The sequence below is a fragment of the Labrus mixtus genome, chromosome 7 (genome assembly GCF_963584025.1).
Source record: "Labrus mixtus chromosome 7, fLabMix1.1, whole genome shotgun sequence".
In the NCBI taxonomy this organism is placed as follows: Eukaryota; Metazoa; Chordata; class Actinopteri; order Labriformes; family Labridae; genus Labrus; species Labrus mixtus.
The window spans coordinates 26,287,778-26,297,850 of NC_083618.1; the positions used below are offsets into that span (position 1 = coordinate 26,287,778).

The 10,073-nt window shown below is 41.9% G+C and overlaps 1 protein-coding gene across 1 annotated transcript; it reads right to left on the reverse strand.

The window, feature by feature from the left end:
- Positions 1 to 3,887: 3,887 nt before the first annotated feature.
- si:ch211-117k10.3 (Krueppel-like factor 15) lies at positions 3,888 to 10,073 on the reverse strand. Its single transcript, XM_061041412.1, has 3 exons — positions 9,913 to 10,073; positions 7,132 to 8,335; positions 3,888 to 5,749 (listed from the first exon to the last, which is right to left on the reverse strand). The coding sequence occupies exons 2-3, from the start codon at positions 8,262 to 8,264 to the stop codon at positions 5,581 to 5,583; spliced, it is 1,302 nt and encodes a 433-aa protein (XP_060897395.1). The 5' UTR covers positions 8,265 to 8,335; positions 9,913 to 10,073; the 3' UTR covers positions 3,888 to 5,580.

The window sequence follows — 10,073 nt, forward strand, 5'->3', positions numbered from 1 at the left end:
AAAAGTCCCGCTTCCGACAGGGCAAAAAGCCAACCACAGTTTAGGATGTTTGGGGTAGCCCCTGTGGCGGCAAATCAGACTGCTAGGGGGGCCCATGCAGCCCCTGGCCACCAATCTGGAAACGCCCCTAATTGCAACAATACCAGTTGTTTTGGTTTTTCTTGCCTACACAACTTCACTCAACAGTTTCTGTCTGAGTCCTCATTGCTGTTTCATTACTGTTGCTAGCAACTGCAGTTGTTCTCTGCGAGAAACAACGACCCACTGTCTCAGAACCAAACAGCAGACGCTCAATATGAGTGGCAAACTCTTGCATATAGTGCAGCATTTAGCAGTTAAAGACCAGTTATTTCTCAGCAGTTTGTAAAGACTGTCTGGAGTAAAAAGAAAAATCAATATTAGACCTTAGTGTGTCTGATCACCAGAAACATGATTTCCACTAAATGCTAATGTTTCTACCTGACTGTTACATTTGTAAAAAGCCAACTTTTTACTCAACCATTAGCCATGTGTTTTATGGTTGTCTTATAAAGGTAGTGGAATAAAAAGTACAACATTTGAAAGATATATCTCAAAGATAAATGTACTGAAGAGAATCACAACTTTGCACATCCTGTAAAAACGTACAAAAGGTTTGAACTTAAAGCTTCATAGTAGTTGATAAATATTCTCGTTGGCAGAAGCCACAAGCACATCACTCTTAGAAATTCCCCCTGTTAAAAAATGGTAAACAACTGGCAGTAGGGTTGCCAGGAAGTTACTGTAAAATTAACAGTATATTGCTGTTGCTGAAATTTACAGTTTTCTACCGTTTTTGTAAATACAGCAAAAAGCTGTGGTTTTAAATGTTAACAGGAAAATACTGTTGAAAAGATTAACTGTTTAATACTGTTTATTTACAATTCTTCACAAGAGGTATATTTGCAGATTTTTACTGTGAATTGTAAATACTACACCTAGCTATAGATTAATTTCCTTCTACCAAAATGGACACAATATATGTATTTTCTAAACCTAGTGATTTGATAAATGATTCCTTGCATGTCAGGTTATAAAACACCATGTTTTAAAATAATAAATAAACGGTGCCTTTAAAATTGCAACTTAAAATGTTAAGACAAATAATAAAACTTCAAAGTGTCTTATCAAACCACATCTGTCTTTATTGAAACTGTGACAAAAACAAAGAAAATACACTTTAAGAACATGAAGGTTAAATAGGCAAAAAATCTTGCACAAATATTTATATTAAGGCATTTAGCAAAGGCCATTTCCAATGTATATAAAGTGCATAAAAGAGTTTTGGTTGATACATTTTAAACAGAGAAGTGAAAAAAATTCTGTTATAGTTTCAAAACTGAATAAACAACCTGTCCTCTGAGGGAAACTGGGTCCCTGGACCTGCACCTCTCTCAGATTTCTCCTTCCAGACTGAAACTGCCACAAGGATTCTGCAAAGGGAAAAAACAACATCAGAACAAAAGCAGCTCCAGCTGAACAGTGAACATGTGGACAATCCTTTCTGAATATTCTCCATATACAAAGAAGTGAAGTAAAAGTATGAAGTAAAACTAGTATGAATAAAAATAAGTCCTGGAATTACTTTAAGTACATGAATTCAGGATGTATGGCAGCAGCTTTATGTGTTAAAATAGTAAAAAAAAAATAAAAAACATGCTTCAGGTCCATTCTGACAGTCTCACTAAAGTTTCCTTTTATACATTTTCAAATACTGTATATTATACTATTTATACTATGGCCATATTGCCTAGTAGGCCCAGCTTATCATCATTTCTAATTCAATATCTAATCAATAGTCAGTGCCAGTTGAAGCTGAAACAAAGAAAAGGGGACTGTTTATGTTAGCTAACCTTACCATTCTAGTACCACCATGCAAGCAAGTCAAGTTCATTATAGCCCACTTAGTTAACCACATTACAAGAAAATGTTTTGTTTTTTTCCCATTTAGAAACTGTTAAGATCTGTATTTCAAGCTAATGTTAGCTGGCAAAGAATTCACTCACTGCGTGTGTGTCTAACTGCAGTGCAAAGCAAAGCAGTAAGGCACTCACCTCTTAATTGTCAGGATGGAGATGGATGACAATCTGACAAAGACAACTCCACTGTCCTTTCAACCATGTGGTCTCAACTTCTTTTTCCCAAAATTGCATTGCAAAAACTACGGTAAATTACCGCTTTGTTTCCTTCAAGCAATAATACAGTTAAATATTGTTATAAACCGTTATAATACAGTAATGTCCTGTATTTAAACATAACAGGATCATACTGTTGAAATTTCCTTGTAAATTTACAGCATTTTCTTAGAGATGTAATGTGTTATGTTGTATTCATCAACTGGCCAGAAACAAGCCCAGGATGTACTCTCTTTCTTGCTCTGATCTTTTCATGAGCAAACCCGTTCACATCACACTTTTTATAATTTTTACAAATTTTTTTAAAAGATATGCAATCAGAAATATATTACATTTACAACCCCATCTCTAAAAACGTGAGCCTGGACCGTTGAACAGCTTGCCTTCATCAAGCAAGAATGGGACAATTTTCCACTTTCAAATTGTATTGTATGTCATCCCCGACTCTCTATCGCTCTCTATCTATTTCCAACTATTTCCACTGTCCTATCACATTTACCTACAAATAAATGTTAAAAAAAGAAGAGGTGATGCTACAGAGTGGTAAAAATGACCCTGTCTCAACCTTTTTTGAAAAGAGTTGCTGACATAAAATTCAAAATGGGCATTTATTTTCCAAAAATATAAAGATTTCTCAGTGTCAAAACTTTACATGCTGTCTGCTATTTACAATAAAAATGGGGTTTTAATGTATTTTAAAGGCCCACCTGGGGACGGACATTGCATACCGGCTTTGGCTATAAAATGCTGAAGTGTGTGGCAACGGTTTACTTTGTACTTGTCCATATACAAATTTTTATAAAAAGTTTTTTTGCAACCATTTCATTCTGTTCTTATTTACATTTTGGCAGAACATCCCAGCGTTACAGGACATGTGGTTGAAGAGAATCACTTTATACCACTGGTGTGAAGAGTCATTTGAGACAAACATTTAGTGCTAGGTGACAAAACATGACCATATCTTTCCTCTCTAGAAGATTATTATCGTGTTACGTCAGTGGGTTATAAGGATCCTTGTCACAATACTGCAATTGATACATTTCCAACACTGGGCGTGTGAACCACGTGATTACTGCAACTCCCACAGTTGTTTTCAGAAAGAATAGTTCAAATAACAACAAAGAAAACAATCATTACATTTTTTTTTTTCATTTTTATTTTTGCAAATAGGAAAATAGCATTTCTGGTATTCAAAAAAAAAAAAATACAGCCTGTGTTGAACCATAAACACACGCAGGACTCAGAGAGAGAGAGAGAGATAGAGAGAGAGAGAACTGGATGATGATGACGATGACTGGGGAATACAGGTCTGGATGTAGGTCAGTAGAAGCAGCCTGGGGAGGCTCAGACACAAAGACAGCAACAGTTCAGACAGATAAACACGTCTGCCAATCTGTCTGCTTCGAACGGGTTTGTACATTATTAAGCATTGGTTGTTTTAAATGGAGAGAAGTTTAATGAATCCATTATGCTGTTGGCAATGATATGTGGAAGATTGCCGTGTGAAGAGGTGTGAACTGCTACATACAGAAGAGATCTGCTTTAGAGCTTTATCACCGACGTCGTAGTTTAAAAGTGTCTGCCGGTAAAACAGCGACAATCTTAGCGTTAGCATACAGTGTCTTTATGTGAAGCACTGGTACATTTACAAGCACCATAGTGTCGAGATCAAAGAAGAAATAATAAGAGCAACTGTACGTCGCGGTGCAGACTAACCTTTAGTTAAAGTGATGATTCTTTTTTTTTTTTGGATGGTTCCACTATATTTCATGGAACTGCCATAAGAGCACTATGACTGTTTCTGACTCTCCACCAACACAAGTGCACTTGAAAAGCAGCAGACTCAGCTTAATGGTTGGTGAATGGATAGAGTGGGACCGCAAATCCCAGACCATATTCAGCCTGACATTCCACAGATTGATCACGCTACAATCAAACTCACATAACGAGACCCAGAAACCTCTCCAGAAAACACGACTTTATAGCTTAATGCACTGATGGAAGATCCTCTTTGATACAAAAAAAAAGAACATTTATATAAAGGCTACAAGCTGTACATGTTATTCCTGTACGTTATGTTAAGTACACATCATATTAAATACACTAATACAGATGATAGAATAAATGTTAAGCTGCCTCGCCAGCTGTTTAAACCTATTAGCTTTTCTCGCTGCTATAACAAACAAAAAAAAATGTTTTACAGTAACCGCTACCGTAAATAATAGGGAGCAGTGTTTTTTTTTTTACATCACTTCTGCACCATTCCAGATCACATGTAACATATAGACCGAGACGTTTCCTAGGTCACATAAGTCGGCTGCACAATGATTTCAAGAGAATTTCAGGGCACAAAGGAGCTTATAAACTGTCACGCACCAAAGGGTGTCGTTTTTCATGCTCTCACATGTCCAGAACAGGGATTTCTGGTTTGGCAACCCCCTACCTCAGAACCACAGTTAAATAAGAGCAGTCATCGCAAGATACCAGTAGGGTCAAGGGAGGTTCTAAGATATGGACAAAGGCATCTATACACATTAGGTCATACTGGGGCTGAGAGAAGGCATAGTGTGTAAGTCAAAATAGGGTGGGTTTAGGATTGGACGATTGCAATAAAGGCTAGGATTGGATGCGAAAACATCGTAAACTCCTATCGGTGTGGCCAAATTGTGAGCTAAGCTCCAAGTTATGTCTGACAAAGACAATGTCTACTTATTTAAAGAGTCCTACTGATCATTTAGAGTGCACTGTCACTCTAAAAGCATTCATCCTGCTGCCTTAACTACTTCATTATGATGTCCATTGGAAGCCTGATGAGTAGCGCACAGAGCATCGATTTTACATGAAGTAGACTAAATTTTCAATTTAGTAAGGTAGAAAAATGTTAGGAAGCTTCACACGTGTGGACCCTGAATTTTGGCTTTGACGAAGAAGGGAAAATGAGACAGGAAATGATTGAGCTCTCTACTCCTGTCACTGTTTACCAACCTACTTCTAACAGCACCTGGTAGCTTGGTAACAGGAACAGAAGGCAAGCAGTGATTGCAAGAGGGGGCCAATGTTGCGTGTCCTTATTGTATCTGTATGCTATACTTGAAGGCTAGGAAGTCCACTTTCATCTGAGCTCCTCCTGAGTCGGCAGTTCAATCAGAATCAGAGGAGCTGCTCATAAGGAGCAGTGAAAAGATAAACAGCAGGGAGGAAGGAAAGGGGAAGGAAACTGTGAGTAGGCAAAACCAGCCAGGCTCAAGATTCTTCTGAAAGTTTTTGCTTATGAAGCATCAAAAGTCCTGAGGGATCCCCCCCCCCCCCCCCCCCCCCCCCCCCCGCCCCCCACCCCGGTCAAAGCCGAGAACCAGGTCAGGTAGGGCTGGCTGTGCTGGGTCGGTGCGGTGCGGTGCAGGGCAGAGTTTACACCAGCTGAAGGGGGTCACACGGTGGCTCTGATTATCCTGCTGGGCCGGGAGCTGCGGTGGACCTTCGTGTGTTTGGATAGGTGGTCGCTGCGGGCAAACTTTTTCTCGCACAGTGAGCACTCGTACGGCTTGACGCCAGAGTGCGAGCGGCGGTGACGAGACAGCTCATCGGATCGGGAGAACCTGAGGAGCAAGAAACACAGAGTCAAAGAGAGAACGCACGCGGGATAACTTATCTATTAAGTGATGAAGACAAAGATTTAGTCCCTCATGTTTAAAAACTGTATATGCTGTTCAGATAAATTAATCAGGTTTTCATAGGGATTAACCCTTCAGATTAGGATTTGATGCCCTCACCATCATCAAACCAACATTGGTGTTGTTTGTTTGATCCCTTTAATTCTTATTAAACTGGCACTTTAAAAACAAGGGGCTGATGGCTAATCGCTAGATGACTCCATTTCTATTTAGCGATAAACATGTGACCGCTCATTTTTCCACTGAACCCTATTTTTTGTAATGATAAACATTCTGAAATGGGCCACAGTAAGCCTAGTGGTTAGTGTGTGCGCCCCATAGGGGACGGCCCGGGTTCAAATCCGACCTGTTGCTCCTTTTCCACATGACATTCCCCACTCACTCTCTCTCTCTCTCTCTAATTTCTGACTGTATCCTCTGTCCTATCTCTAAATAAAAGGGCCACACAAAAGAGAACACATTCTGAAATTCAATATTTATTTCGAGTTAAAAGAAAAATCAATATTAGACTTCTGTTACTAATCTCCTATTTCTAGTTTTAATTTCTGTCTACTATGCAGCCCGGTTGATCTGGATAAAGTCAGTAAGATCAGTAAGCTAGCATTAGGGACGCTTTGAAAACGTAGATCTATTACTGTCGTTACTATTTGTCATTTTTTTTGCTGAATCATTGATACAGAATATCTCTCATTGCATCCGCACAGACAGCTCCTCTTTTCTTTTTTTTTCCTTTTTTTTATCTGTTTCATCGACGTGTGAATACCTTGAGGAATCTGGGGCGGAGTCAGGGGGGCAGCCAAGGTTCGCCCCAGAAATCTGACCGCACGCCCTAAAATCCAATCCTCTGATTGGCGATTTGCTGTGTCAGAGGCGGGACTTTTTTTTTTTAGACGTTTAACATGAATCATTTTTGAGTGGTTAATTGCTTCAGATAATGTTACTGGTCAGTTAGCACGAAGCAGAAAATCTAATTATAATTAACCTTTTGTTACTGTTTCCCCAAATACTTCCGCAAAAGCTACATCATTCAGGACAGGGCTTGGTCACTGTGCATCTACATTCCAGGTAGATTGCAATGATGCAACTTTAGAGATGATTGTCACTATGATGCAGAGAGGTTTAATATTTCCTCATAGCATTATAAGCCACTGTGACGCATTTTGCCATGACATAACTCTTCAAACACTGATCTGTTGTTACTCATCATACTACACTTCCTGGAACATTCAAAAGCAATTTCAGCCCATTGCATTAATCTCAATCAGAAGTATAATTAAACCTGACACAGTGATCAAGGTGACACATACCTCCACCCGCAGTCCGGCCAGCTACATGTGTAGGGCTTCTCTCCTGTGTGCCGACGGAAGTGAGCTTTCAGGTGGCTGCTTTTGGTGTACATCTTCCCGCAGCCTGGGTGCGAGCACTTGTGGACCCTCTCTGTGGGCGGCACTCTCGTCACCCGGGGGGGCGCGGCCTTAAACACACCGCCGCCCTGTCCTCCGACCGCCGTCAGACCTGTGATCTCTAGAGTCCTCATAGTGATGGGCAGGGGGGCGATCTTCACGTACTTCTGGTCAACTGGCTTGCCATCTAGGCTGTTTAGCGCTAACAGGGTCGTGGTGGGGGTGGAGGAGGAGACCTGCGGGGACAGCAGGGTGACATTTTGTCCTGTCGCACCCTGGAGCCCCATCACCAGGTGCGTGAGCCAAATGCCACTCTGGGCCCCGGGGGGGGAGCCTGCTGGGGTCTGCGGCTGGGTCAAAGGGAGCGGCTGGAGCTGGAGCACCAGGGGGCTGCCAAGGAGCATCGGCGGGGTTGAGGTGGAGGGTGAAGGTGAGGTTGAGGGTGATGGGTTAACTCGGGGAGGAGGGTTAGGGTCAGCCGGGTCGGGCCTGCTCTGCTCCTTTTTAGGAGCGTCTGGGTTTGACGTGCAGCGACAGGCTCGAGTCTCTAGGTCAGTGCCGGTCTCTGAGGAAGCAGCTGGGGGGAAAGTTGAGGAGGTGGTGTTACTACATGGTTGGGGGCAGGCCTCCTCTTTTGGGGCAAGCAGCCCCTCTTTCACAAGTTCCATCTTTTCCCTCAAGAACTCCTCTATGTCTTCCAGGGTCGGGGAGAACGGAGACGAGGGATGGAACGGGAATTCTGGCAGCTTAGGTTCCTGACTCTCCGGTTCCTCCCCTAGAAAAATAAGCAGACGCATCCCGTCTTGCTCGTCTTCATCATCCTCCTCGTCGTCTTCCTCCTCCTCCTCCTCCTCCTCCTCCTCCTCTCCAGGACTGCAGACGTGCGCAGCCCCCTGCTGCCCTGCCTCGGGGCTGTCACAGGAGGCTGAACTGCCCCCCTCGCTGCAGGCGCCGTCTCCCAGTCCGAGGGAGAACAGGCCGCCGTCCCTGAACAGGTCATTCTCCAAACTGAGCGTTCTGCTGCTGACAGACACCATTGATCCAGGCCCCCCGACGCAGAGGAGAGGATGTGGTGGAAACTCTATCCAGAAGCAGGATCACAAAAAACCTGCAGGAAAGCATCGAAAGAGGATTTTTATTACCGAGTTATAAAAAGCAGGGCATGAAAATAAACCTATTTTCCCCCATTGCGACAGAACAGCATCCGTCGTCTGCATCATTACACATGCAGAATTCTTAGAGACCTATTTTGATCATGATGAGACTTGATGTGTTTCAGTGTGGGCTGCTGTATATGTAATACAATAAACTTAATGAACGTGAGAAAAGAAACTCAATAACGCTTTATTTTCTTCATTTGGATGACAAAAACCTGAATATTAAAACACCGTATGTACTTTTTATGACATAATTCCACTTTAATACAACATTAAAGTCCTACTGCCCAACCCTTCCACACTCCCAATGTCATGATAGTTCACATCACATGATTGGCATTTGGCAGATGCACACACCTTAAGGGAGAGTTAGGGTTCAGTGTCTTGCTCAAGGACACTTCAACATTAGGACTGGACAGCGTTACGATTGGCTAACCACATCAGAGTCCAACAACTTCTGATGCGTTACTTTTTTTCTTTTTAGGTTTTAAAAGCTTTAAATAAATACCACTTTTCACTTATTTCTTATATTCTCTTATGTGTGCGAGCCATTACTTAAGAAATAGTAATGTCATGAGTTGTTTTTTTGTACAGTATTTCATTTCAGTACTGTAAATTATCAAATAATTTGCAATGAGAATACCAAAAACATGTTCACAGATGGGAACCAGCCCCTCAAGGAACCTGTGGACAGAGGCCCATTTAGCCAGTTTTGCTCTGTTGGTTTTTCTTGCTCTCCTCAGCTACAGAGAAGCTTTTTCATTGGGCAAAGTGCTTACAGCCTAACTTCTGCAAATATGTTTAGATGTACCCCTAATTCAATGAGTTTGGGTTGTAAAATGTTAATTAAAACAGAAGGTGAGGATGTGCAAAGCATTGACATATATTTTAATTGAAAACAGCAAAAAGAAAACTAATTAAAAAATGTTAAAACTGAAAACATTCTGTTTTAATTTATATTACACTCAATGCCCCAGCGTTTTTAAAAAGTTAGGGTATTTAGAATTTAAAAAAAATCAATAGAAAATGAGGAGGCAACTTTAGTTTGGGCTTTATTAAAAAGTTAATCTTCACTTTGTAAACTCAGCAGAGTTTCTAGGGCTCGTTTCAGGTCTGCAGAGGTCAGATCTGAAACCTGAGTCCAAATAGATAATCTCCCAGTGAAAGGGAACTTCCTTTCCGCTTATGTAAAGGATGTGTATAGCTGCTGTCAGACGATCAGGCACATGTTGCAGCAGGGCCTCATACTCCACACAGTGCACGAACAAGGCGGCTGAGTAAACACGGCCCGCACTGACGCGCCCATACCCGACGATCGGGCTGTCAGAGCGGATACAAAACGGCGCTCTGACCGTGTTTGTTTAACAGGACCGATCGATCACATGGTAATCCGCCTGAACACAACAGCTCCTCTGTAGGAATTCACGGGTCTCAAGTTCAGCTGGGTCAAAAAAAATATCTATTTATACTCCTCCGTGACTCCGGAGAATCCGCGCAGGAGGTTTCCCGGACATTTGGCTCGACCTACCGTGTTTAGTTTTCGAGGAGGCTCCGGTGAAGAAAAGCAGCAAACGTCGATGGGATTCTAATCCTTCGTGTTTTTCCTTTTTTTTTTTTGCCTCCGTCGTGTTATTGTCGCAGCACACTCACATCCCGTCCTTGCCACGGGTCCATGTTGGCATTTTTTTT

Excerpts from the sequence above, each read along its gene's own strand:
- si:ch211-117k10.3 (XM_061041412.1), bottom strand. The coding sequence starts at position 8,264 with ATGGTGTCTGTCAGCAGCAGAACGCTCAGTTTGGAGAATGACCTGTTC. Across the intron at positions 5,750-7,131 it reads TGGCCGGACTGCGGGTGGAG|GTTCTCCCGATCCGATGAGC; the intron begins GTATGTGTCACC and ends CTTGCTCCTCAG.